The sequence below is a fragment of the Diplotaxodon limnothrissa genome, linkage group LG10, assembly GCF_057381915.1.
Source record: "Diplotaxodon limnothrissa isolate DT_005_m linkage group LG10, D_limnothrissa_male_GT1.1, whole genome shotgun sequence".
Taxonomy (NCBI): Eukaryota; Metazoa; Chordata; class Actinopteri; order Cichliformes; family Cichlidae; genus Diplotaxodon; species Diplotaxodon limnothrissa.
In genome coordinates, this window is record NC_140605.1 from 34,827,714 (window position 1) to 34,855,473 (window position 27,760).

A 27,760-nucleotide genomic window follows, 5' to 3' on the forward strand; every position below is an offset into this window, starting at 1 on the left:
CATCATTGAACTAACGCTGTTGATTTCTTTATATGTGTTTCATACAAACTTACACATGCTGGGAGTTACTATCACGTGGTGTTTAGAAAGAGCTGCTTTTAAAACATCATCTACAGTAATGCTGACAGCTCTGTGAGGCTGAACTCTGATGTGATGAGCACACCATCAGCTACATTATTATGATCTCAATAAACACCTCAAACAACAGCATGAATGAAAAGGAAAACAAACTGTGAGTGAAGACGTGGGAAAAAAACTTCATCTGAAGTGCAAATTGTATATCTACCTGTGTAGTTTATATCGTGTGAAACATAACTTTCCTTCAGAATCAGCTAAGTTTTTATTGATAATGCTGTAAAAATACCAGATGAAGTTTTTACATTTTTTCTAGAGTTTTTGATCCTCCATCACTTAAGTGCAGGAGCTGTCCGTGTGAACTTACCAGTACTGAAAAACACATTTAAGCTCAGTTGCAAATTCTAACCAAGTCAAGTGTCACAGTCTAAAGATATTTTATTCTACAACCAGGTTTGTTTTTCCTATTGAAACCATTGGATATATCACAGTTTTCGCAGTCCACACTGCGACGTGAAAACGCTGGGTAAGTGACGGAAGTGACGGACAAGGTAAGCGACCCATGTTGTAGGTGACGTCAGACGCCGGAGATTTTGGCGGAGAAAAAGCAAATGGTAGCATAGAGTTTAACAAAGGTTTTTCAAGCTTCAGTATTACCAAATATACTAATCAATTGTCATATAACTAACAACATCTGTTTTATCATCTCTAACACCCTGGAGGACAACGGGGAGAGTTTAGACGGTCTCCAAGATTACATCGACCGCTGTTTTCAAGATTTAGTAATGAATAAGGCCCAGAGTGCATCTTCCCCGGCCAAAATTGAGACGCCGTCATCGAAGAGATGTCGCCCGGCAGACTCCCCCGGTACAACATCGCCTGCCGGCAAAGACATCGCAGACATCCTGGAGTCAATCGACAAGCGATTGTCCAGTTTCGATGCGAGGCTGTCCCTGGTGGAGATTTTACACCGGGAATTTAAATCTCTGAGAGAATCCCTGGAATTCAGCCAGCAGCAGGTGGAAACGCTTGCCGCTGAAAATGCCACGCTACGGGAGTCGGTCAAATCTCTCACCAATAATGTGACCCAGCTAAACATTGAAAATAAAAAGATAAAAGAGTCCGTTATCGATCTACAAGCCCGTAGCATGAGAGATAATCTTGTGTTTTCTGGTATTAAGATAAGATAAGATAAGATAACCTTTATTAGTCCCACACGTGGGAAATTTGTTTTGTCACAGCAGGAAGTGGACAGTGCAAAAGTTATGAGGCAAAAATTAGAATACAATAAGAATAAATACAGTACACAACTGTACAGAATAGAATAATATACTATATACAGTAGAATAAAATAAAATAAATATACAATAAGATAAAAATAGAATACAAATACAAATGCTATATACAACTGAGTAAAAATACAACGATGACAGAAAGGATTATTGCACTTAGTATTATTGCATATGTATGGATGTGTGTGCTTGATCAGTTAAAGTCTTTATTATGGAGTCTGACAGCAGTGGGGAGGAAAGACCTGCGAAATCTCTCCGTCCCACACCGTGGGTGCCGCAGTCTCCCACTGAAGGAGCTGCTCAGTGCTGTCACAGTCTGCTGCATGGGGTGGGAGATGTTGTCCATCAGGGATGACAGCTTAGCCGCCGTTCTCCTGTCACTCACCACCTCCACTGGGTCCAGAGGGCATCCTAGAACAGAGCTGGCCCTTCGGATCACCCTGTTCAGTCTCTTCCTGTCCCCAGCAGAGATGCTGCCGCCCCAGCAGACCACGCCATAAAAGATAGCAGATTCCAGAAACTGCCGGAGAGGACGCAGAGGCAACGGTGAAAAGCTTCATTAAAATCCACCTGAAGCTGCCGGAGGACATCGTAAAGAACATCAACTTCGATAGAGTACATCGCTTGGGGGGCGTGCGGTCGCGGACCGGGAGACCACGGCCTATTGTGGCCAAATTCGGTCAATTCAAACAGAAGGAACAGGTGAAGAGTCGTGGCAGAGAGCTGAAAGGAACGGACTTCAGCGTGAACGACCAGTTCCCCAAAGAGATCCTGGAACGACGCAAGGTCCTGTTCCCAGCTCGACGTAGCTTCATCCAGAAAGGCTCCCGTGCTGTCATCGCCGTGGACCGGCTCTACGTGGACGGACAGCTCTACCGCGACCCCAGCACCACACCGTGGTTATATTGACTGTACTCCAGATAAGAACCCGCTACACTCTTTTCTTATTCATTCACACTTTCTCTTTTAACATGTGTTTAACCTAGTAATATCAATATGATGTCATAGCAGATATAACACCGTCACCCTCCGTCATTGCTTTAATTGGAATGTTTCCGTTTCGTTTCTTTTTTGTTGTTGTCGCTCACAGTTCATGTGGTTTCTTTCTTTCTCTTGTCTTTCACTGCTGTGGTCACCTACTTCCCCACTCACCTACAAACAACACCCTCTATTTCTCCATATTTTCACACCACGATCACGCAAACACATCAGCTCAACGGCGGCGCATTCACAACAGCCTCACAGCACGCACAGACTTGCAGGACACATAAGCAAGCCACGCTTGTTCATATTAGTGAATATTCACACACATAGTCAGACTTATGGAGCCTCTCACCACACTTCTTTTTCTCTTTCTATTTACAAACAAGGGATGTTTCCACATTCTCTCCACCTGTCTAAACGAAACACCCAGCGTACATCATTAGACATACACACACAATTATGGGCATGCTGAGGTTTGTCACATGGAATGTAAATGGAGCTGGCTCCAGAGGAAAGAGGTTAAAGATATTTAACCAGCTTAAAAAACTACAGGCAGATGTTGTTTTATTACAAGAAACTCACAGACCTGTCACAGGTTTAAACGAACTTAAAACACCTGAGTTTCCTAACGTGTTTGCAGCCTGTTATAATTCTAGACAACGGGGAGTAGCAATTTTAATACATAAAAATGTTGATTTTACAGTACTCGATACAGTTATAGATCCAGAGGGTAGATTTCTAATTATTAAACTATCAATATTGAACAAAAAACTATGTATTGTAAGTATATACGGTCCAAATGTTGATGAACCCTCATTCTTCCACGGATTTTTTAGTGCACTCTCTGAACACCTTGATTGCACACTCATTCTTGGCGGTGACCTCAACCTTGGACTAAATGAAGACATGGATAGGCTCAACACAACAGGAACTCAGCGCAATTGGCAGTCCACAAATATAATCAAACAGTATATGAGCGACTTTGGTCTTTGCGATGCATGGCGCTCTCTTCACCCCACCAGTAAGGAATATACTTTTTTCTCGCATGTTCATCACTCCTACTCTCGTCTGGATTATTTTTTGGTCAGCAGCTCACTGCTGTGTGACATTTCAGACACTGAGATTCATCCTATAGCTGTCAGCGATCATGCTCCTGTATCTTTAACACTAATGCACAAGAATAACACTACGCCAAGAAAAAACTGGAGATTTAATACATCACTACTTAAAGATGAAGACTTTATTAAATATTTTAAAAAGGAATGGACTTCATATTTAGACTTTAATGACACTCCCGGAATATCTGCTTCTGTTCTATGGGAAGCAGGGAAAGCTGTGATGAGAGGTAAAATAATTTCTTTCTCATCACACAAAAAGAAAGAAGAAAACAAAAATATTCAGGAATTAGAAAAAAACATCAAATCACTAGAAGAAGCCTACGCGTCCCACCAAGATCAGGAAACACTGAACAAAATATGCAAAACAAAACTAGAATTAAATGAAATTATTAATAAAAAAACACAATTCCTTATACAAAGACTTCGCTTGCAGAATTTTGAACACAGTAACAAATCAGGTCGATTTCTAGCTAACCAGCTAAAAATAAATAAAGAAAAAACAACTATATGTGCTGCTAAAGATTTATCGGGGAACACAATATATGATCCTGGAAGAATAAACAACATTTTTAGGGATTTCTATGAAACTTTATACTCACCACAAAAAAACCCATCTAAAAATGAAATTGATCTGTTTCTTGACAACGTAACTCTTCCAAAATTACTAGATAGTCAAGCAATGGAACTGGATTCGCCACTGACGCCAAGTGAACTCCAGGAAGCCCTGATAAGTATGCCCAATAATAAGGCTCCAGGTCCAGACGGCTTCCCTGCAGAATTCTACAAAGAATTCTGGATAATTTTGGCACCAGTATTCCACAGCATGTTGCAGGAAATCGAGGAAAATGGCAGACTACCACCAAATATGAATTCTGCCAACATTAGTCTCCTGCTAAAACCAGGCAAAGACCCTTTATTTCCCTCAAGCTATCGTCCAATTTCTCTTTTAAATGTAGACCTTAAAATAATCTGCAAAGCTCTCTCAAAGAGATTAGAGAAAATGACCCCCCTCTTAATTCATCCTGACCAAACTGGTTTCATAAAAGGTCGGCACTCCTCAACAAACACTCGTAGATTACTTAATTTAATAGACTACTCATACGATAAAAACATCGAAACCATAATATTATCTCTAGATGCAGAAGAAGGATTTGACAGAGTTAACTGGAAATTTTTATTCGCAACTTTACACAAATTTGGTTTTGGAAACTCTTTCATAAACTGGATAAGAATATTATACAATTCCCCAACAGCTCGTATCAGAACAAATGACCAGACATCCTCCAGCTTCTGTCTCCTGAGGGGCACCAGACAGGGATGCCCACTCTCCCCTTCACTTTTTGCAATTTTTATCGAACCTCTAGCAGCAGCATTTAGACAGGCTACAACAATTAAGGGCATAAAATGTAAGAACATAGAACATAAAATCAGTCTCTATGCGGATGATGTGTTGCTTTTTCTGCAAAACACACAAATCAACCTCTCTGAGGTAATTACTTTAATAAACTGGTTTTCAAGAGTTTCAGATTATTCAATTAACTGGCCAAAATCTACAGTTCTCCCCATTAACTGCTCCTTCCATAATTCTTCCTCTGCCCCACTGCAATCCGGAAATATTAAATATTTAGGTATTAATGTCTCTCCTAAGCTTTCAGACTTAACTAAATTAAACCACATCCCACTTCTAAAGAAAGTAGAAGGCGATCTGACTAGATGGAAATCTTTACCCATATCACTCATGGGAAGGGTCGCCACTATAAAAATGATGATCTTGCCAAAAATAAATTACTTATTTTTGATGATCCCTAACAAACCATCACAACATTGGTTCAGATCTCTGGATTCATATATTTCCAAATTCCTTTGGAAAGATAAACCCCCGCGTATCAGCTTAAAAACGCTACAAAGAACCAAGGATAGAGGAGGATTAGACCTGCCTAATTTTCACCAATACTTCTTAGCCAACAGGCTTCAGTTCATCTCAGAATGGTTAAAACATACCTTCTTAGTTGAGCCCTGGCTAGATGTTGAACAGGCACTATGCAAGGATCTAGAGATTTCAGACCTACCATTTATTAGCTCAAACATCAAAAGACATGAATGCTTTAAAAGCATCAACATCAGCTCTTCTCTGACAGCATGGTGGGAGTTTCTAAAAATAACGGAGTCTTCATTAATCCCATGCAAACGTACACCTATCTGGAATAACCCTGACATATTACAAAACAATAATATGATTAATTTCCCAGAATGGAGTTGTAAAGGAATTAAATACTTGGAACATATATTAGAGGGAACAGAATTTATTCCATTTGACAGACTAGTTGCACAATATGGGATCAACAAGACAAGATTTTTAGAATATCAACAAATTAAATCCATAGTAAAAAAGAAATTTAACCTCAGTCAAGTTGAATTACAAACACCACTAAGTGCAGCACATTTTCTTACTCTTAAATCCCCCAAATTATTATCTAAAATATACAGAACACTTTCTAAATTAGATGAATCAATATCCCTTCCTATTGCAAAGTGGGAAGCAGATTTATCAGTCAGCTTAGACCAAAACTTCTGGTCTCAGATTTGCTTAAAAACCTTTAAATTAATTAAAAATCCCAGTCTGCAATTAATACAATACAAAATACTACATAGAGTGCACTATACAGGTCATCGGATGTTCAAGATGGGCTTTACATCTTCCAACAACTGCTCACACTGTCAAGGCAATACACCAGACAATTACATCCACGCTCTTTGGTTCTGTCCACCAGTGCAAAAGTTTTGGCGCGAGATATGTGAAGACTTATCAAAGTGTCTGAAATGTAACATTCCAACCTCCCCCTTAGTGTGTTTACTGGGCAGCTTAGATAATGTCACTTCAGAAAAGAATATAGCCCATATGATTTTCACTGCCCTATGCATAGCCAAGAAAACAGTCCTCATGAACTGGAAAAATAAAAATAATCTTAATTCTAACCAATATAGAAATTATCTATTAGATTACATTAGTCTTGATACAGCCTCTGCCACCACATCAGATCAATTGCTCTGGACTCCTTTTATCAGCTCCATCACCTAGTGGGGGTGGGGGGGTCATAATTTGGTCCCGCCTTCACTGTTGTGATTGGTGTGGGGGTAGGGACAGGCTTAGGGCGTCGGGGGGTTCCCCGGAGGCATCTTCCTTGGGGGGCTCAACCCGGGGTAGCGGTCATGTCCGGTTGGGGGCTCTGTTGGCTCTCAGGTGACTGTTTCCTCGCGGCTGCGTGCAGCGGGGCTAGGGGAGGGTCTGTGCTGACGGACGTGGGTTACTGACCTGGTAGCCTGGCTGGCCCTGGGTGGGTCCGGGATGGGCGTGAGGTTCTGGGGGCGCTCCGTCTCTGGGCTGGGGCCTGGGCCGGGCCTCGGGGGCTTGGATCCTGGTTGGTGTGTTGCCGGGGTTGTGGGCGGGTGGGTGCATGGGGGCCCGGCCTTGGAGCGGGGTGCCGCCGGTGCGTCGAACCACCTGGGGGCTCTTCAACTGGTGGGGGAGATGGTCACATCTTGCAGGAGCTTTCCTCTCTTCAGGAACTCTCTCTGCAGGAGGGGGAGATACAGGAGAGGTGGAGGAAGATCTCAGCCTGGGTGTTTATTGTCTTATGTAGTCTGGAAGATGAGTGGATGGTGGGGTGGGTGCAGTTTTCTCTGTGGTGGGGTTGGGTGGACTGTCCCGGGCTCTGTGGGGCCGGGGGGCGCTGCTGCACTGGGCCCCGGTCTGGATGGGCCTGGGTCCCCTTTCCCTGGCGGGTCGCGGAGTGTGGGAGTGCCTACTGGGGTCAGCGGGGGAGCTGGCCCCAGAGAGGGGTTACCTGCCCCTCCCTTCCTTCCCTCCCCATCTCCAGCTGCCTCTCTCTTCCCGCTCCACCACAACCACCCAGTAGGGGTGGAGTAGGGGTATGTCACCAGGGTGCAGAGGAGGCTACCCCCCCCCCCCCTCTGTCCCCTTCTGGCTGCCTCTGCCTCAATTTTATCCCACAACTTAGACATTCACATTATTCACACTCTCATTACACATACATATAGGATCTTGGGGGTGGGCACAATCACGGAGTCCAAATTACCATCAGGGTGTACACCTCCCCCCTGGCGTCGTTGCCCACCTCTCAATTTTAAATACACGTAGACATTGAGGGCTATCAGGAGGGACTATGCGCTTACCTGCTGCTCCTTGGCAGGTAGCTCCATGCCCTCCTGGGTTTTAATTGCACCTTAGAACACACATGCATCAACACTACAATGAGCGGGTGGAGGGAGGTTTGGAGTCTTCTCTCACCCCCATTCTCTGCGGCCTGCTGGAGCGGGAGGGCTAGGTGGAGTTGGCCGTCCGACTGCGGTCTGGAGTGTGGGGCCTCCCTGCTGCTACAGAGTCGGGGTGGTCTGCCTCTCCCCACCGCAGGGAAAAGGGTAACACCACCTGGGTCTGGGTGCAGTTCCCCCCTCCAGGGGCGGGGGCACCTAGACCCGGTTTGTAGAGTACGCTTGGGGAGTGTGATCGTGTGTACAGCGTCTCTTTATGTCTGTCTCCACGTTGGTTGAGTGTGGAGTGAGTGCATATGAGAGCATGAGGGGGGGAATGGATGTTTGTATCTGTGTGTGCCTGTATGTCTGTGTCTATATGTCAGGTTGGGTATCAGACGCCACCTCTCTGGGGACACCTCAGGCCCTCCAAGGTTTGGAGGCCTATCTCCACCTACCACCACTTCCCCTGCCGGTGGCGGACTCCCTCAGGTGTCGGTGCGTTGGTGGTTCTTTGTGTCCGGGGATGGGCGTCCAGGTACACACCGGCTCACTCATTGGCAGCCGCTTATCGGGGCCTGGAGCCTGGGGCTCGCTCGGGCCCCTTCGGGGGTGGGGTGCCCCCGGCCTCTCGGCCTGGGGCTCGGTCACTCAGGCACGGCTGGCGGCCGGCGGAGCTCACGGGCGCGTCACTGCAACTCCCCCTGGCTTCTGCTCCACGGCTGCTGAGTGAACCCTCATCTGGGACTCTCCTCAGCTCTTACTGGAACAGTGGCGCGGCTGCCCCTCTGTTGGTCTTCCATGGTTTCTTGTGTTCTGGGGGCCTCTGGATGTCTGGAGTTTTGATCTCCTCCATACCTGCTTCACACCCTGGAGGACGGGGCTGTGGCCCCCCCACACTCCCTAGCAGATCGTTACATGGAGAAACCTTTGGAATACAAGCGCGCTGATCCACACAGGTATGCACACGGGTGTTCACTGCTCGTAGACCCAAATTACACCTTTCTTGGCTGCTACTTCGAAGCACATCTGTCCTGCGTGCTGCACAACAACATTGAATATTTAGTATTTACTGCTGTTTACACTTAGCTAGATTAATGCGATGGTGTTGTGTTTAGTATGTTGCTTTGTTTTTTGTTTTTTTTGTCTTTTTTTGCTTGTTTTCTATTCTTCTCTCAACAGGTGATCCAGGAGATTTTTATTTTTTTTCTCCCCCCCTTTCTCACTGTCCCTCTCCCCTTCTGTTTTTCCTTTCCTTCCTCTTTCTTTCTCTCTTTCCTATCTCTCACTTATGTCTGTCCCGTCTGTAACATCTGAAAATAAAATATAATAAATAATAAAAACAAAGATCGACCAAATGGACCAATACGGCAATGCCACGATGATCCATTTGGCAAAGTAAATCCATTGGGTATCCTTGTTGGTCTTCAGACAACAATTCTGACGACTAAAGAACCAAATGGGACAGGCGAAAAAAAAAAAAAGGATATATCACAGTTTTAGCTTTTATCAGTTTAATGTTCGCAACTTAGAAGAACCAAAACAAGCATTTGTAGCCTGACTCTTTTGTCTGTTTTCAGATAATTTACTGGAGAAAAGTTTAAAAAGTGCATTTTAATAAATTTACATGGGTTATTTGACAACCAGGTTATAATAGCACATGAATGGTCTTATTATTACTTGCATTGCAGGCTCATCTTATAGAGATTGAAAATGTGACGTCATTCGGGGTAAAACCGCAAAGGATTCTGCGAACTCGTGACAAGCGGTACTAGCGCACGCAGGCTTTCAATTGAAATTACATTACACAGCGATAAAAAGAAACAAAAAATGGAAAGAAGCTGTTGTATTATTAACTGCAATAGCCGGTCGCATGACAGCCAGGGGAAGCCGACGGGTAAAAAAAAACAGCGAAATAAAACTAAAATGCGCACAACACTGCGTCGCAGACCCAGTACCATGAAATTTTTTGTCTGAATTTCTTAGGGTGCCTGGGTCATCAACCCAGAGTTTTCAGTTTTGCGTTATTATTGAACTGATTTTTATATTATTTATCATTTTGTTTTGGTTTCTTTGTTAGAGTTGTGCTTTCTGGTTTCTCTCGCTGGTTCCCGTGTCTGCTGTATCCGCTTGTCAGTGATCACTGTCAGCCTAACCATTGGGAACCCTCACGTTAACCTTTATCAAGTGGAAAAAAGTTAGCTTTCATCCTCCAGCTTCACTGTGTTTATGCTAACATAGCTGTGTCGCTAGCAATCACGTAGCACATCATTATATACCAGCTAGCCCAACTTCAGTAACCCTACAAACGTCACAAAGAGATCGGTTGTTATCGGATTACGTCGTGGAAGAGAAATTGTTCGAGCCATGTTTCCGAAGTAACAAAGAGCCGACGGATGGCCTGGATTGCAGCCATTCAAAGACCAAATATAACGTCCCAGAACACTCCAGCTCACTACGGAGCCTCGCAGGGGACATGGGAGAAAAAAAAAATTAAAACGGACTTTTACGAGATCTCGCAACAAACTCGGGATCTCGCAAAAGTTTTAGCCGCATTCTTTGGAGGCCGCCAGCTCGAAGCCGACCGGGAGGTCGAGGCACGATGTGCCGGGAAAGTGGTGTTCCTCCTGGCTGTAGTAGGTCTCGACCTCCCGTTAGCTTCGAGCTAAGGGTGTCAGATCTCCGAAAACGTCGGAGCACTTTTGCAAATATGTGATGTCTTGTAAACCGAGCAGGTATCTGACGTTTACACAACTACATTCACGCCTCAAAATATCTCAAAAGTGTATTTTGTGACCCAGAAAGAGTAATATTACAACTAAGTAGCTGCCGCCATTGTTGGAATTGTTAAAATTGTTGAAATTCAACTTTTGCGAGATCTCGCAAAAGTCCGTCTTAATTTTTTTTCTCCCATGTCCCCTGCGGGGCTCCGTAGCTCACATGTTAGTCTGCTCCAAGCATTTCCACAAGTCTTCTGTTGTAGTTATTACATAATTTATCATAACATAATTGTTGATGTAGGTTACAAATAAGTCTTATATTGATTTGAATTGAATTCGTTGTGCTATGCTGCTTTGTTCACTGTGGCTTTGCGGGCTAATGTTTGTTGTGTTTTGTAGGAAAACCAGCCTACAAAATGCAGGAATGCGATCCAGACTGGGCCCTTCCTTCCACACTGAGATGACGTTTTTGGTCAAGGAAAACTGAGCTTTTTGAAAAAGCTCTCCAAAGTGGATTAATTTGAAAACGCCGTTTTCATGTCGTTTGCCTGGCCTTCTCCATACTTGGTTGATCTTGGTTTCATCTGTCCAAAGAATATTTTTCCAGAACTTTGCTGGGTTTTTTAGATTTTTTTTTTTTTTAGCCAATTCGTATCTGACCTTTCTATTCTTGAGGCTTATGAGTGGCTTGCATCTTGCAGTGAACCTTCTGTGTTCTCTTTATGGATACCAATACTCCTACCTCCTGGAGAGTGCTGTTCACTTGGTTGGCTGTTGTGAAGGGGTTTCTTTTTACCATGGAAATGAATCTGTGATCATCCCCCACAGTTCTCGTTGGTAGATGCCTAGGACTTTTTGTGTTGCTGAGTTCACCAGTGCTTTCTTTCTTTGTCAGGATGTACCAAACTCTAGATTTTGCCACGCCTTATATTGTAGCTCAAGTTTTCTGATCTTTTTTTTTCTTTCCTCTTTTCGCAGTTTAAGGATGGCTTGTTTTTCCACCATGGAGCTGTAGACCACACGTTGTCTGGTCGCAGCAAAATCTTCCAAATGCAAGCATCTGCTTAACTGATAATGACATAACAACAGAATCATTCAATTTGAATGTGGATACCCTTAAATGAAAGCTAAGAGTCTACACTTATGTCCAGATCCATTATACAGCTTTGATTGGAATATGTTTCAGTAAACAGGTTAAAAAAAACTATAACTGTACCTAACTGCATCGGTATTTTACTTCACTATTTATCTTTTAATTCGTTTTTCTTCCTCCAAAAATTATGAAACATAGCACTCTTAAAAGAAAAAGTTTTTCTTCAATCAAACAAAGCCTCTTGTTCTCAGTGATTAAACTTTGTTGTAACTTTGTTGTCTTAACCCTTGCATGTTTGGAGCTGAGGGAGTACTCTGCCAATTGCCAATTGTTACAGCTAGTAATGAGCGTTAATGTTTTTGAAACAAAGGTAATTATTGATGACGTCCCCTGTGGGCTGCTTCTTAATGCAGCACTTATTAACAGCTTTTGGTGGTAATTAGTCCTCTGGGAGAGAGAATGTAGGTCGTTAATAGTTCCCAGAGGATAACACAGCAGGCAGTAATGATGATCCAGGGAATTACAGGTCTTACACATACAACAAAGAAAACTTTGACTACTGAGCTTTCTAAATCTCAAACAGTAGCCAGTTGTCAAAACTTTTGCTGTGGACATTCAGAAATGGGGTTTTTTTCTCAAAGATTTATTTATTGCTTTTCCAACAACATTTTAACCAACAGGAAGGGAGAGTTCTAATAAAATAGAGAAGGAAATTAATTTAAAAAAATTGAGTGTATAATAATAATGTATGTACATCGTATATGAACAGTGTTGGGCAAACCCATAGATATAGTTATACATATTCTCCCATGTAGATCATTCAGATATTATTGCAGAATTTTTTTTATATAGATAAATAAAATAAAACAAAGCAAAAACAACTCCCCCCCCCCCAAAAAAAAACAAAAACAAAAAACAAATAAGGGGAACAGACAGTGCTCCAAAAAACACAGTGAGACATTCAGAAATGGTTAAAAGTATCTGTTACCTCTTAACTTCTTTCTAGTGCTGTCTCAGTGTTTTTACTCTGCTACTGTATGCTAATGTCAGGGATGCATACAGTTCCTCCTCCTCCTCATAACCCGATTCACCTCAAACCCCGCTATATGCCTGTTTTGAACAGGGAGCCTGTGACCACTAGCCTTCCTGTCAGTGTTCAGTTGTGGGGTGACCACAACTGGAGGGCTAGAAGTATTAGGAGGTGGTCATAGGTGGCCATAGCAGAACTACAGGGCTGTTTTGAGGTGAAAGACTGGGAGACACTAAGAACCTAACGGAGAGGATACAATGGTAATCTTATTATTACCTGAGGCCCTCACTGACTCTGTATAAGTCATCCACTGCAGACACTTTATTCACTTTTACTCACTTACAGTTATTTTAAAACTGTGTATATAATGTATATTCTGTGTATTTATTATCTCAGTCTTTATGCACTGTCCTTATCTTCAAAGGCATGCTGCTCTGTTGTATGTTAATTGCCCCTTGGGGATAAATAAAGTACATAAAACTTTTGTTCACAAACTTATTGACTTACCAGTGTTGAAAACCCAATTCTTTGATCTTCGGGCTGAAGGAAGAACAACACTCGGTGTTTTAATGCTCAATCAACAATCTCTTTAATCAGTACAATTCTCTTTATTCCATACAAACACAATACAAACGTCCGGATGGGAGATGTGCATGGGAGGGGGTCCGGCAGATCTCGAAGTGTCTGACCGTTTCACACATTCTTATAGCTTCTTCTCCCCTCCAAAGTCATAAAATCTAAACATGCACTTTCTTTCTCTCCCTCTCAGTGAGCTTCAGTTATGGCTTCCTGTGCAGTATGTTTTGTTCTCCCTAATCAGAGAAATAAGGCCATGATTCTATGCAAACAGAACTTCTTATAAATCAGCAGTATATTGCACCATAAAACAGTGTAATATTCCATTCCTGTTTTTCTCTCGAACCGGGCCGTACAGTCATGACAAAAAAAACCCCCAGACTGTTAGGATGCCTGGGTCGTCGACCCAGGGTTTTTGAGTTTATTATATTATTTATACTTCCTAGTTTTTGGTTTCTTTGAGTTCTGTCTTATGGTTTATGTCTCTGTCTTCTTTAGTTGCAGGTGATAGGGGAGACAGAGCATCCCCTTGTCTAGTTCGCGTCTATGTGTATCTTAAGTTCCTATATCCCCGTGTTCAGTCAGTGTTTTGTGTCTGCCCTGTTCCCACGTCTCTGTTCCCTTTGTAGTGCCTGCTTATGAGTCTGTGTCTTTGTTCAGTCTGTGTTATGCGTTTCCTGTTTTACTTTGAAGGTCTCTGTCTTGTCTCAGTGTGTTCAGTTTACGCTTCTTTGGTCTCGTCAGTCCTGATTTGTCCCAGCTGTGTTTCCCTCCTGTTACCCATTCCCTGATTGCTCCCTCTGTGTATTTAAGCCCAGTGTTTCTCTGTGTCCGTGTCGCGATCTACCGTTTATTTTGCTGTGTGTTTTGCCTGTCCACCGGTGTAAGTTTATTTTGAGTTTTTCCAGTTATGTCATGTTTGCGTTCAGCATTAAAGCTGTTTTTGTTTAAGTTCTGTCTCCGGAGTCTGCACCTTGGGTCCTATTCCTGTCTGCACACAGCCACACCTAACACAGACATGGTTAGGAATGTAATCCAAGCTGCTTTATTCTTTTAAACAAATAAAACCGAAAAGAACCCTACTGTCAAAAACAGAGTGGTGTGTGTAATCAGTACCACCAGTAGTGTGTGAACGAATGGATGAGTGGAAAATGATGATAAAAACTCCCTAACACATGTAATAGTGTCAAAAGCAAAAACCAAAACAAACCTAACGCAGCCAAAGTCAACAACCAATTAATTTTATTACATATACATGGGGATTTTCACAGGTCAGCATCCAACATCAAAATCTGCTGGGGCAGTTCCAGCAGCACACATTTAATCACAGACATCAACAACCTTTGTCTCTCAAACTAGGTTCCTGCGGATCCCTCTCTACCTCCTGCCTCCCTATCTCACGTCCTTGCTGCCCACTTCTTCGCACACTGTATTCTCCTTGCTTTGGCTTACCAACTCCTTATCCCACTAACGGCAGCTTTTCTGTCGCCTCTGCTTCTCACATACACCTGTGACCTATTCTCCCAATTCTATGTGTGAATGTTTAGTAGCTTTACCTGTGACCTACTTAAAATTCAAATCAAATCAAATTCAAATTTTATTTGTCACATACACAGTCATACACAGTACGATATGCAGTGAAATGCTTACACAACTGCTCGTGACCTAAAGAAAAAAGAAAAGGCTACGAATAAGATAGGAAATAAATATGAAAATTAAAAAGGGTAAATTTAACTAGGAAGGAATAAAATAAAATAAAATATAAAAATTAAAGTTGAAAAATAAAATAACTGTACAACAAAATACACAGTATAGAACTATATACGAATGTATGAGAAATATAAATATATACACAATAACAGCAGCTGTACAAGTATTAAATGGAAATGAAGAATATAGTGACCAGTGTTGTGCGATCCACATTATGTCTTGTGCAGTGCAAATATGCTTAAAGTGATTTAAGTGATGAAGTGACCAGAATGTTCAGTGTGTGTGTAAATGAATGATGAATATAATGCTTTACTATGGTTAATACAACTAAATCCCCAATAATACGATAATCTATTCTCACACTTGTCAGTAAACATCAGTTTATTTATTACCATTCATCAACATATTAACAGTGTCATGATAATGTTGTTTGGACTTTGTGTAAAGTTACACTTTCCCATATTTAGGACCCAGCAGGAAATAATCTGCTTCAGATTATTGTGTTTTCTGGATAGAGCATGCCAACAGTTGGAAATTCTCCATAGTTTACGTGCACTATACCTACATAGTATATCAGAGTTTGAGCTGACATGTTAAGGACCATAACATTTAATAACGCGCAGCCATTACTTTCTCACATTCTCCAAAAAACAGACTAATGGTACATATTTTCAGACAATCTCTGCAAAGAGATATTTAATAGTGTTGTGTGGTTTGCATATATGTAGTGTGAAGCAGGCTCTAGCCAGTTAATCAGCTAAGTGGTGTTTGTGTATGTATTTAATTATTAGTTTGTTAAAAAAGTGATACCTGGGATCTTAAAACAATAAAAACAAAGGGGAAATGAGCGCAGCACACAGACAAAAATGGGGAACATAAATGTACTGTGAAGAATCAGATAAATTAATCTGATTACATTTTTACTATGAAACCTGCATGAATCCAAACTATCTTACTGATGTTTGAGGGATCTTTCTGTCTGAATGAGTGTTCTTCACCAAGCTGGGAAATGTTTCCTGTTGGAGTCAAATTGTTAAATGTTGCCATCATTGTACTTACATTTGTAAGTCTTGGTTCAAACTATAGGATCAAAGACATGTTTCGGACCCCCTCCCCAGCCTGTTGAATGGTGGGGGAGGCTGTAGTGCTTTATTATAGGCACATGAAGGTTCTGTTTTCTTGTTTAGTAAACTTCCTGCCTTTATGACCCTTTTGTGAGCAGGAGGTCACACAAATGCACCCCCAAACACACACACACACACACACACACACACACACACACACACACCTAGTGCTTGACACCATAAGGGGGTTTACAATGGGTGTTTGTGTAAACTGTGTGTCACAGAAATAAAAGGCTGCTGTGGGGTGGTGGTTCTTCGAAGTGGTCTGACACCGAAGGCAAAAGGGCTGCTCTGAGATCCTTCCCTTGCTATAGCATGTGAAATCCCGGTTAAGCTGTTTGTCTTGCTTCGTTAACGGGAATAAGTTTCTAAATCAGCGGGGCCTGTGGAAGCGCAGACACAACATTTATTTGGTCCTTCCGAGCCAGAGCCCAGCAAATGGCTTCCACTGAGGAGGGAGAGACGCCGACGCCGCAGTCTGCTAGCAGCCAGGACGTCCGAGATGCTTGATGAAAGCCCCGGTATTTAATTTGTGGCCAGGCCGGTGAGTTAACGTCTGACCTCCCCTCAGGTTGGAGGCTGATTGACGGCATCCAGAGACTCTCCCTGTGAACGAGAAGCAACACAACAGTAAGTAAAGAGAGAGGGCCTTATTCGTCACCGTGACCATGCGATTAAACGCATGTACGGCAGCGTGCTAGCTGTGCATGCAGACGCAAGCTACCTGGTTTCCCCACCAGTTTTTTAAGGAGGTCTGGTTTCTCCGCAAGTTTTTTTAAGCAGGGTTCTCCGCAATTAGGGCCGTTGAGTTTTTAAGGATGGTTTCTCCTCTGCTGTAAGGGAGATCATAGGCCTATTTTGTGTGTGTGTGCAGGATGTGAGTGAGTACAGACCAGACGTGTTCTGTGTGTGGCTGAAAGTTGTCTTGAAATGGGGAATAAACTGAGTAAATCTGCCTTGAAAGGGGATGGAATACATTGAAAGTATTCACCGGGCAGCACGTAGTATGTAGGTCATTGAAGGAAGAAAATAAGTGCGCAAAGCAGGTGAATGTGTCTGATGTCAGTGTGTGTGTGCGTGCTCCAGAAGAGTGTGTGTGAAGCGGTCTCCAACTGGGGAAGAGGTGAGTCTGCAGGTCACCTTCTACTCCAGTGGACACAAACGAAAGAAAATAGTTGCGTTGTTGATGAAAACAAGCAACAATAATATGCAGAGTGTTTGGTGTTTCTCAGCCTAAAACAACCACAATCAGAACAGGAAGAGCTAGACAGTGTTGTCAGGAACAGTCGCAAAGTGAGTTCCTGTCTGAAAGGATTTAGCGAAGTAATCTAGTCTCAATTCTTTTTCTTTTTGAAATGGCATCATATTGCTGAGGGTGGAAATGAAATGCGACGATAGATTCCACAATCAGCAATGAATGAATGAATAATGAATGAAAAAATGGGGAACTGACTGGACTGGTAAAAGCTGACAAAAGTTGACTGACTTAACACCACTATGCAAGGTTACCCCCACCCAGATGTGACAAAGGGGTGGATTTATGGGTGTGTGTCTTTTGTTGCAGGAGAAGGAGGAGACCAGAGGAGGAAACTTTGAGTCACATGACAAAGTGTGAGCTCTGTAAATTTAACCTTTTAGCTGTAATTTTTCTGGGTGTCTGAATTTACCAAATAAGCTGAAACTCTTACAGTTTCATCAGTGATAGTCGAAAACTATCCTGGATTTCACAGAGATAACTGGAACTGTTTATATTTAGTTTTTGTTGATCTTCTCTTGTGATACAAAACAGAAGACACACACACACACACACACACACACACACACACACACACACACACACACACACACACACACTGTTAAAATGAAAAAATATAAGTCATGTATATCCTATGTTTATGTTTCATATTAGCGTCATTGGTCTAACTATAATAAGGAATATTATTTGTTCAGACTCTAAAGGTTCATTGTGCAATTAGTTTGAAACTAGGACACTTGCAGAATTAACTCTCGCTAATAAGACATGAAATGATCTCAGCAGAGGAAAAGAGTCCCAGCTGGACTGATTTTCTCTGGAGTGGCTGTAGTCACTAATGAGTGCCGTCACTGCAGCTCAAAGAAACAAGCACTCGGCCCTCAGTGACTTATTTGCTCCTTGTTTGTTGCTGAAACCGAAGTTTTGGAAAAAGCGTCAAACTGTTTAACAAGCTTACAAAATAATCACAATGACTTAGTAAACTGAAGGCTGACCCTCAAAAGCTTTACAACAATTTGTGCCACAGTAAAAGTAATGACTGTGTGTGTCAATATCTACCTTCCTGTGTAGATGACACCTAGAGACTCTGATCTATGCAGTTATCACCTCTTGTCTGGGTTATTGCAATCCTCTGTTGATTCGGATTAGCCAGTCCTTCCCCTTTCGTCAACAGCTGGTACAAAACGCTGCTGCACGATTTTTAACTGGTACAAGCAAACGAGGGCACATAACTCCGGTTTTAGTGTCGCTTCATTGGTTCCTCGTTAAGTTTTGAATCCATTTTAAAATTATTTGATTTGTTTTTAAGTGTCTTAATCGTATTTGTCTGTGCTGTTTCACCATCACATGCCATCACATGCTCTAAAGATCAGCTAACCAGGTGCTTTTGACTGTCTCAAAGACATTTTACAAATCCAGAGGAGCCTTTGAAGTTCTCGCTCCTAAACTGTAGAATAACCTGCCTCTGGAGGTCGGGCAGGCTCCAGCCCCTGCTTTTTTTTTTTTTTTAACTCACTTAAAAATACATGTTTTCTCCTTGACTTTTTACCCAGTGTGAGTTGTAATCTGTGTTAAACTTTTTAACCCTTGTATGTACCTCAGTGATTCCTGAGATCAGGGACAAAACAGGTTTTAATTTTCTAAAATATATTTTTTGATTTTTCAAAAAGATATGGGAGGAAAATATATGGTTCTTCAAAACAGAAAAGTAAACAAAAACTCCATATTATGGAGTTGACAACGTCTGACGGTGGTGACAAACTAGTAGAAAACAAGATATTATTTCTTTCAAAATGACCATTAAACCTTAACAACCTTTGTAATATCACAAGACGCATCATAACTATTCTGTTTTTGCACACGTCAAGTTCTGCATCTTAATAGTTCACCAGCAAGCAGCCGCCTGCTCCTGATTCCTAAAGTTCTCTGTGGTTGTGTTTAGACGCTGCTGGACTTTCTCTCCTTTTGTCTCTGTGCTTGTTTCCAAAACCTTCTCTTCTGACTTTTTTCTCTTCCTTTCAGATCACTGATGTTCTTTATTTTTCTCTTTTTCACTCTTTTTCTCCATCTTTCACTTTATGAGAAACTCTTTCTTCAACTCAGGCTGGCTGTTAATGTTTTCTCTCCTTCTTTTTTAAATATCATTGTTCGTTCTCTTCCGTTCCTCTGACAGCTTCCCCTTTGCTATTCTAGCCTGAAATGTACCATTTTGTAATTACTATAATTTTTCTGAAGCATGTGCATTTATACAGATTAAGGATGAATATTCACAACACAATTATGCATTAAGCAATAGAGATGCTATCCGGTCTTTAAGTTTGATGTCATTAGCTGATTCCAGGTCCAAACTCCGCTGCAGGTCCCAAAGTCAAAGGAGCTCTGCAGCATTACTGAGAGTTACAAACTGTCTAAATTCTTTCATCTTTAATAAAATGATCAGTGTGGCTGTTTTACCAGGTGTAACATCCAGGCATCCATGAAAACAGAATATATGAAATTTAACAGTTAGAAGTTAGATTGTTTCCACCTGAACATGATACACCAGCTCTGCTGCCACCTCCAACATAAATGAAGACAGAAAACTAAACAGCAGTGACGTTTGTAGGGTTACTGAAGTTGGGCTAGCTGGTATATAATGATGTGCTACGTGATTGCTAGCGACACAGCTATGTTAGCATAAACACAGTGAAGCTGGAGGATGAAAGCTAACTTTTTTCCACTTGATAAAGGTTAACGTGAGGGTTCCCGATGGTTAGGCTGACAGTGATCACTGACAAGCGGATACAGCAGACACGGGAACCAGCGAGAGAAACCAGAAAGCACAACTCTAACAAAGAAACCAAAACAAAATGATAAATAATATAAAAATCAGTTCAATAATAACGCAAAACTGAAAACTCTGGGTTGATGACCCAGGCACCCTAAGAAATTCAGACAAAAAATTTCATGGTACTGGGTCTGCGACGCAGTGTTGTGCGCATTTTAGTTTTATTTCGCTGTTTTTTTTTTGTATTTTTCTCCATGTTTCCTGTTTTATTTTGAAGGAATCTTGTGTTCTTTGTTCATTGTATTTAGTTTCTGTGAAGTTGGACCCTTTACACACGTACAAGACACGGACGTGGTGACAGCACTTCTTTATTTTGACATTAGGTTTTAGTGTGATTTTACAATGGAACAAAGACAGTCCCGCTCCGCTGTCATGGCCGCTCTCCTTCCCCTCCGACAGTCACTGTGAACATATAAAGAGTCACATTCACATTCCAGCACACCTGTTCACCCCGCCCCTGCGCTGCTTCGGGAGCTCATTGCGTCACCCTCCTCTGCAGCTGGCCAGAGACCACACCCACGCCACAGTTTCACTTCCCCTGTCCCGTCATTCATGTGTATCAGCTGTTTCCTCATATGTTTTCACTCCCCCTAATCATCCTAGTGTGTATTTAGTCAGTGTGTATTGTCAGGATGTCTGTTATCCTCACCACAGTCTGTCGTAGTGATTCGTAGTGTGTCATAGTTTTTTCATAGTTTTCATGCTCATCATCTGCCACCAGACAAATAAAGGCTTGCCTCTCCATTCATCTGCTGTTGGCTCCTGTTTCAAAAAGCTTCCAACTGCTGGCCTCTGCAGAAGCCAGCACCAAACAGTGTTGGGCAAGTTACTTTGAAAAAGTTATTAATTATAGTTACTAGTTACTTCTTCAAAAAAGTAACTGAGTTAGTAACTGAGTTACAAGATTCTAAAAAGTAATTAATTACTTCAAAAGTAACTATTATGTTACTTTAAAAAATGTTTAACCCTCTGGGGTCCAGGGTATAATTGGCCATTTTTAACTACGTCTGATGTTTCCTCCACATTTCACCTTTAAAAACTATTTATTTGCCTTGTTTGGTCTCATTCTTTTCAGCACAACCTCACGTGTCTGAATTTACAGCTTTGTTTTCATTTTGACTGTACTAACACAACTGATCTAAAATCAGACAAAAAACATAAAATCCGAGTAGAAAAAGTGATATTTTTTACTGTAACTTGTGCCACTCCAAATATTTCTGTCCACTATAAAGGAAACATCACAGCCTGATACCTGCAGGTCTGACAGCAGCAGGTGTATCACTCCTGTTTCTACCTGGAGACAGCAGTCGCCTCAATGTTCTGACACACAACACAAAACTATCCACAACACTACACATTAACTACACACTGCAAACACGCTAAACGTCACAAATCTCTCACATCTCAAAACTCGCTCTCTCTTTTTCTCTCTCTCGCTCTCTCTCGCCGTCACTCCTAAATCTTCCGCCTCTTCCTAAACAACCAAATGTCATGTTGCCAAATCATTTTTTGATTGGTCGACATGGTGCATTTTTCCACCAACACAAACGGGCTGTTTTATGTTTTGTTTTTTTATTTCTTGCTCATAAGCAGAGAGTGCTCGCTGCGCTGTCCTTAGACAGTAAACATGAAACTATTGAGGAAAAAATGCTGCGTATATCTTGTTTATCATGACTCTGGTTTTACGTGGCCGATCAACACAGTTTATAAACTGGTATATGTCACCTTGTTGCTTTGTCTTTAAGTGGTCATGTGATTGACCACGACTACTTTATTCTTCCTCAGTCAAACAGCAGCACTCATGTGATTGTTTTGCCCCCTGAGCTCCAGGTGTTGTGCCAGACAGTGATCATGATTACCGCGGGAGCGCAGCTGCTTAAAGCCGTAGCGTCCAGATTACTTACAGCTACTTCCGTGCAACTGATATAAGATGCTGTAAGCTGAACACAGCTTCAACCGTCTGTTTGTTGAAAAATAGTAACAGACAGCATTTTCTTCTTAGTAACGGTAACGGCTTTGTAACGATAGGAATAGTAATTAGTTAGATTACTCGTTACTGAAAAAAGTAACGCCGTTATTCCCATCGCTGCAAACAACTGAGTTATTTTTACACATCGGCCAGCATCTGGCCAATCCACCACCTTTCATTGTTTATACCACACAAAAAAACAAAACAACAAACAAACAAACAAAAAAAACATCGGTCCATAAAAAAGAGAAATCACAGTCCAGCTATGCATGTTGCCATATAATTTTTTGATTGGTTGACATGATACATTTTAACACGCATAGCAGAGAGTGTATGCTAGAAAATGCATTTTTTTTCCTGCAGGAAATGCGACAATAGTATTTAGGAAGAAACACAGCTTACATTTTTCATAACTGCTCTGGTGTTACATGGCCTATCAACACAATTTGAAACCGGTATGTAGTTTGAAGTCTGCACTTTAACACAAAGTGAAATGGAGACTCTGGGTCACTGCATCTTGTTGCAGTGTTGTCTTAAATTGGTCATGTGAATTGCAACCGTCGACCCCAGAGGGTTAAATCAGTGCTGCCTCCTACTCTTTGCCAGTTCATCCTGCTACATTTGGTAGTAACTCTTTTGTTCTCAGCATATACTATTATATATTGTACATATATTTATTAGTTTCAGATGTAGCCATTCTTGTATTTTGCTTGTTTACATTGTTGTATTTTGCACAACTCTGTTGCTTGTGAAGCTCGCACACAAGAATTTCACTCACATGTGCTGTACCAATGTACCTGCACATGTGATGTGACAATAAAAGTGATTTGATTTGATATGCTCATTTCACCCGTGTCTACCGTTGCCTCTTTGTGTCTTCTCCTCCTGCCCTGTTACTCTCCAGTGCTGGTTCAGGTTGCTTCCACTTCTAAGGTCTGTCTACAGCAAAGGTTTCAATATTCATCCCGCTTATCTGTCTGCCCTCCTGCCCATCGTGCCTCCCCTGGACCCCCTCTGGAATCTCTGGAACAGGACCTGCGTCCAATCTGTACATAACACACTCCCACCAACTCCACGACAATCAGTACTCATCTTTAGCCATTTCCTTGCCTTCTTGTCCAGTAACCCCTCTTTCCTTTGTTGCAGAGTTGCTGCTCCATCATTCCCTCTGTTGCCTGTCACTAATCATTCTCCAGCAGCAATCTCTGATGATCCCTTGCCCTGGCGATGCTTGTCATCTGAAGTTGTGTTGTGATTCTGAGCTCAAGTTTGTGAGTAAATAAATTATTGTAAATAGTCATTTGCATGTTATGAGTCTGCATTTGGGTCCAAAAACTTTATATGAATCTCTGGTTCATTACATGTTGCTTTCTATTGCATAGATGGACATTTTAACATGGAAGCTTTGAGTGACTGATTCTGGAGCCAGAATCAAATGGCCATGCAAGGAACTGCAGTTTGTGGCACTTCAGGCACAGAGCTTATTGGTTGTATCCAGGATGGAGGCTGATGTTTCAGTGGTAAACATGAATGAGAAACGATCTGCAAATTAATAAAAGCACAGCACAGTTTCCTCAAACAGTCAGAGCAACTTCAGCACGCAGACGAGAAGGCAGAAGGATAAGAAGATAAAAAAGTATAATTCAAGCTTTTCGAGTTTTTGATCATTAGACATTGTCTGTCATTCTCTTCTTTGATTCCAGATCTTGTGGTGTATTAATTCAAAGCTTTTTAAAAAATCTTTTATTACATTTTACTAAAACATGTATCTATGAATCTAAAAGCTTTGTCTGGTTTGTGTTACCTGTTTCTTGGGTTTTGATGTGTTTTGCAGAAACGAGCTGCTGTGGATGGAGAACCTAACAATGGCGACTCCTCTCAAACAGCCGATTGTGTTTGAACTTGAAGGCTTCTATATACCTCCAGGGTTTGGCCCTTTACTGTTCTTCCTGGCTCTGTTTACCTACATGTTGGTGTTGCTGGGCAATGGTGTCATAGTATCCGTGATTGTTATTGACAAGAACCTGCACAGACCCATGTTTGTAATGGTGTGCCACCTGCTAGTCTGTGATCTTTTGGGGTCCACAGCTGTGCTGCCTGGTCTCATGATGCACTTCTTGATGGGGCAGAAGAGGATTGCATACATCCCAGCCATTGCCCAGGCCTTTTCTGTGCACACATATGGGCTAGCAGTGCAGGCTATTCTGGGTGCGATGGCCTACGACAGGTAATAAAACTATCAGCTCAACGTAAAAATCAAAGAAAAAAGAAAATCGAACTTTCCTTTTTGATGCTGCTGTTTGAATTGATAATGGATTATGTCTCCAACCTTTAGCTGTATGTCAGCATTGTGTTCTTTTCGTCTGTTCTTCTTCTGTTTTTATCTTCTTTTTGTTTGTAGAATTGTAAGAAAAAGTTTTTTTTTCCAAAGAAATGAGAAAGTACAGGATTTTGAAAAGACAAATTTTTTTTTTTCATTAACAAAACTTCTAAATTAAAACCTACTACATATCTTTTAGTATAAATGCCCCTTCTATTTCTCTGTGCAGGTACATTGCAGTCTGTGAGCCTCTCAGGTATCACGCTATCATGACCTCGGCTTGGCTGCACTCCTGCTGCGCCCTGGCCTGGTTGCTTGCTCTGCTGCCTATTGCTGTGCTCTTCAGCTTCCACATGAATGTCCCATTGTGTGGCAGAGTCATTCTGCATGTTTACTGCAGCAACCGGGGTATCCTAGGCCTGGCCTGCATTCCCACACCTGCCAGTGACATCTATGGTCAGTCCTAAGTGTATGCAGTAGATGATTGAACATTTTATCAGCTTCAAATCAGCTTGATTCATAGCCTTAGTTTCACAGTTTAATTTTTTTTCTCTCCCTCAATAGTTAAAATGATGAGTGCAGTATTGCAAACCATTGTCTCCACTTTATACTGTTGTACAAGCAACTTCTGTGTTTTGTTGGATTTTTAGAGAAAGGAATTAAACTGATTGTGTTGTCATGGTTTTTTTTTTAAAGAAAAGCTTGTCCCCACAGTGAGATCTCAAGCATTTATTAGCTGTTTTTTCCAGATATAAACAGATTTTAACTGAGGGAACAATTAAACCACATGGGTATGGGGACATGTAATACTTGATTGAAAGGACAGTTGTCTCTTTTTATTCGGTAGGTCTGGCCATGACCTGGACTGTGAGTACAGGGATCTTCCTTATCATTGCTTTTTCCTACATCAGGATCCTGCAAGTATCTCTAAAACACAGCAGAATCGACACCAGCATCCGCAGCAAGGCCTTTCAAACCTGTGCTTCTCACCTCGTCGTGTACGTGCTCTACCAAATAGCCTCAGTGATCATAATTGTGAGTTACAGGTTTCCTTCAGTGTCTGAAAACCTAAAGAAATTCTTTAGCATTCTGTTCATCATCGTTCCACCAGCCATCAACCCCATTATCTACGGACTGGTCAGTAAAGAGTTACGCAGCAGCATCATTAAACACTTCACAATCTAGTGCAGTGTAAATGTTCCAAAAATACTGGATACTCATACAAGAGGCAGAACAAAGCCCAACAAAGTTTTTTAATATTATTGATATTATTAATTAATATTTATTTATTAATTGTTGTTGTGATTTATATATAAATGATACCAAATTGTATTAATGTCAAGATGAATGGACCCAAACTCCTGTAATTTCAGAATGAATGACCTGATTTGTCTTCCTTTCTACATCTATGAAAAAAAGTGAATGTCTTAATGCCTCAAGGAAGTTAATTACTTTAGAATAGAATAGCCCTTTATTGTCATTGTACATGTACAGTGAAATTATGGGTGCTACACTCTGCAGGAGTATAAAAAAATACATAAATAGGAATAAATAGCAAACAGAAAAGACATATAGAGTCTAGAGGAATACATATACAAAACATAGAAAGGCACACAGTGGAGAGCAAAGTGCTTGGAAGTAGTGCAAAGACAAGACTTGGTCTGAATAGAGTCATGTAGGGTTAATCTGACCATGGCTCAGATTAACGTGGGTGGGCAGGGCTGGGGTGTGGGGGAATAGTGTTTGTTAACAGTCTGAATGACCAAGGGGAAGAAGCTGTTAGTGAGTCTGGAGGTGTAGGACCTGATTGACCTGAGGCACAGACCAGAGAGCAGCGGGTCAAACAGGTGGTGGGCGGGTTCACCTGTGAGGGCCCTGGTTTACCTGAGACAGGAGGATCTGGCAATGGCCTCCAGGGTGGCAGAGAGCAGCCAATCATTTTTTGGGTTGTGTTAGTTACCCTCTGCGCAGCCTTCCTGTTCCCATTAGTGTCCCCTGCATACCATACAGACACACTGCATACACACAGAATTAAAATAAATGGAAACTGAGAATCTACAATGAAGCACTTGTGTAATTTTCAACAGGTTTTGCTGGGATTGTGTCAGAGAGGTCAACCTGGGTTTTCTGGTTGACTTCGTACTGGTCTCGTGGAACCACTTTCTACTTTCCAGGAGTTAAACACCTCCACACAAAAGTCACTGACGCTAGTGTGGGTTTAGACTTCGCTTTATATGGCAGGTGTGAAACTGTAACAACAAAATACAGTGTATATGAGTGACAAACTAAAATAGTTACTTAACAAGCGGCATGACCATGTGCTTATGCTGACAGCCAATAACTGCCTACAAAGGGGTATTTATTATTTTCTTCTTTTTTTTTGGGTTGTATGGAAGCCCCAAACGCAATTTCATTGTTCTTGACAATGACAATAAATAAATAAATACCTAAATACCTAAACCATAAATTAGCCTGCGTAATACAGCATGTAAGTAACTGCCATTAATTGACATAAAGTGCCAAGCAATAATGCATACTCACAGGGAATGTATTTTTATGAACCTTTCACAACACATGTTAAGTCGATTGTCTGAGTTTTTCTGACACGTCTCCTGTCCGCATGGGCCATGCCTTTCTCTTAAAGGGTCAGCACACTAACCACCATGCTGAACAAAAAATGTACAAAATTGGCAATAGTCAGAACAGACTTAAAATGCTATAAGATTTGTGTATATAGCAGGTGAGGACAAGCAGAGGGTGTGACAGAGGAGGATGCTTAAGGTGGTGTAAGATGGAGGCAGAGGATCTGCTGTGATGAACTGTAAAAGGAGCAGCTGGAAGAATTAGAATTTTGGTTCATGCTAATTAACTACACAAAAGTTTTATGATGACATGATGATTGAGAAGTATCTAGTTAGAACGTAGCTTTCAGTAAACAAGCAGAGCAGAATGTTTAACTTAAAAAAGTGCAACATATGACGAACACGAGGGTAGTTGAGATAACAAGCAGAGGATTAAATGTCATTTTCTGTTTAAATGAGGTCAAAAAAGTTTATTCAATGAGGAACATCCAAGGCAATCAAAAAAGTGGTAACTATTGGGTGAAATGCCATTCGTGTTTCTCCATCATGCAGTCTTTTGGCTTTCATGCCTCCTTTAATAATAATAATAATAATACATTTTATTTAAAAATAGCGCCTTTCAAAGTACCCAAGGACACTGTACAACAGATAAAAACACAGAAACTGGAAATATACACAATAATAAGAATAACAGATAAAAGTTAGAGCATACAGAGGTTTAAACATAAGCAATTTTAAACAGATGAGTTTTGAGGGTGCACTTAAAAAGAGGGAATGATAATATTGTTATAATATTATATTATTATAATATTTCTG

At 41.5% G+C, this 27,760-nt stretch overlaps 1 protein-coding gene across 1 annotated transcript; it reads left to right on the forward strand.

Moving 5' to 3' along the window:
- Positions 1-23,892: 23,892 nt before the first annotated feature.
- Positions 23,893-25,547, forward strand: LOC146624815 (olfactory receptor 2K2-like). Its single transcript, XM_085363475.1, has 3 exons — positions 23,893-24,269; positions 24,592-24,818; positions 25,210-25,547. Exons 1-3 carry the CDS (start codon positions 23,893-23,895, stop codon positions 25,545-25,547), a joined length of 942 nt encoding a protein of 313 aa, XP_085219601.1.
- The last annotated feature ends 2,213 nt before the right edge of the window (positions 25,548-27,760 follow it).

Excerpts from the sequence above, each read along its gene's own strand:
- LOC146624815 (XM_085363475.1), top strand. The coding sequence starts at position 23,893 with ATGGAGAACCTAACAATGGCGACTCCTCTCAAACAGCCGATTGTGTTT. Across the intron at positions 24,270-24,591 it reads GGTGCGATGGCCTACGACAG|GTACATTGCAGTCTGTGAGC; the intron begins GTAATAAAACTA and ends TTCTCTGTGCAG. Across the intron at positions 24,819-25,209 it reads ACCTGCCAGTGACATCTATG|GTCTGGCCATGACCTGGACT; the intron begins GTCAGTCCTAAG and ends TTTATTCGGTAG.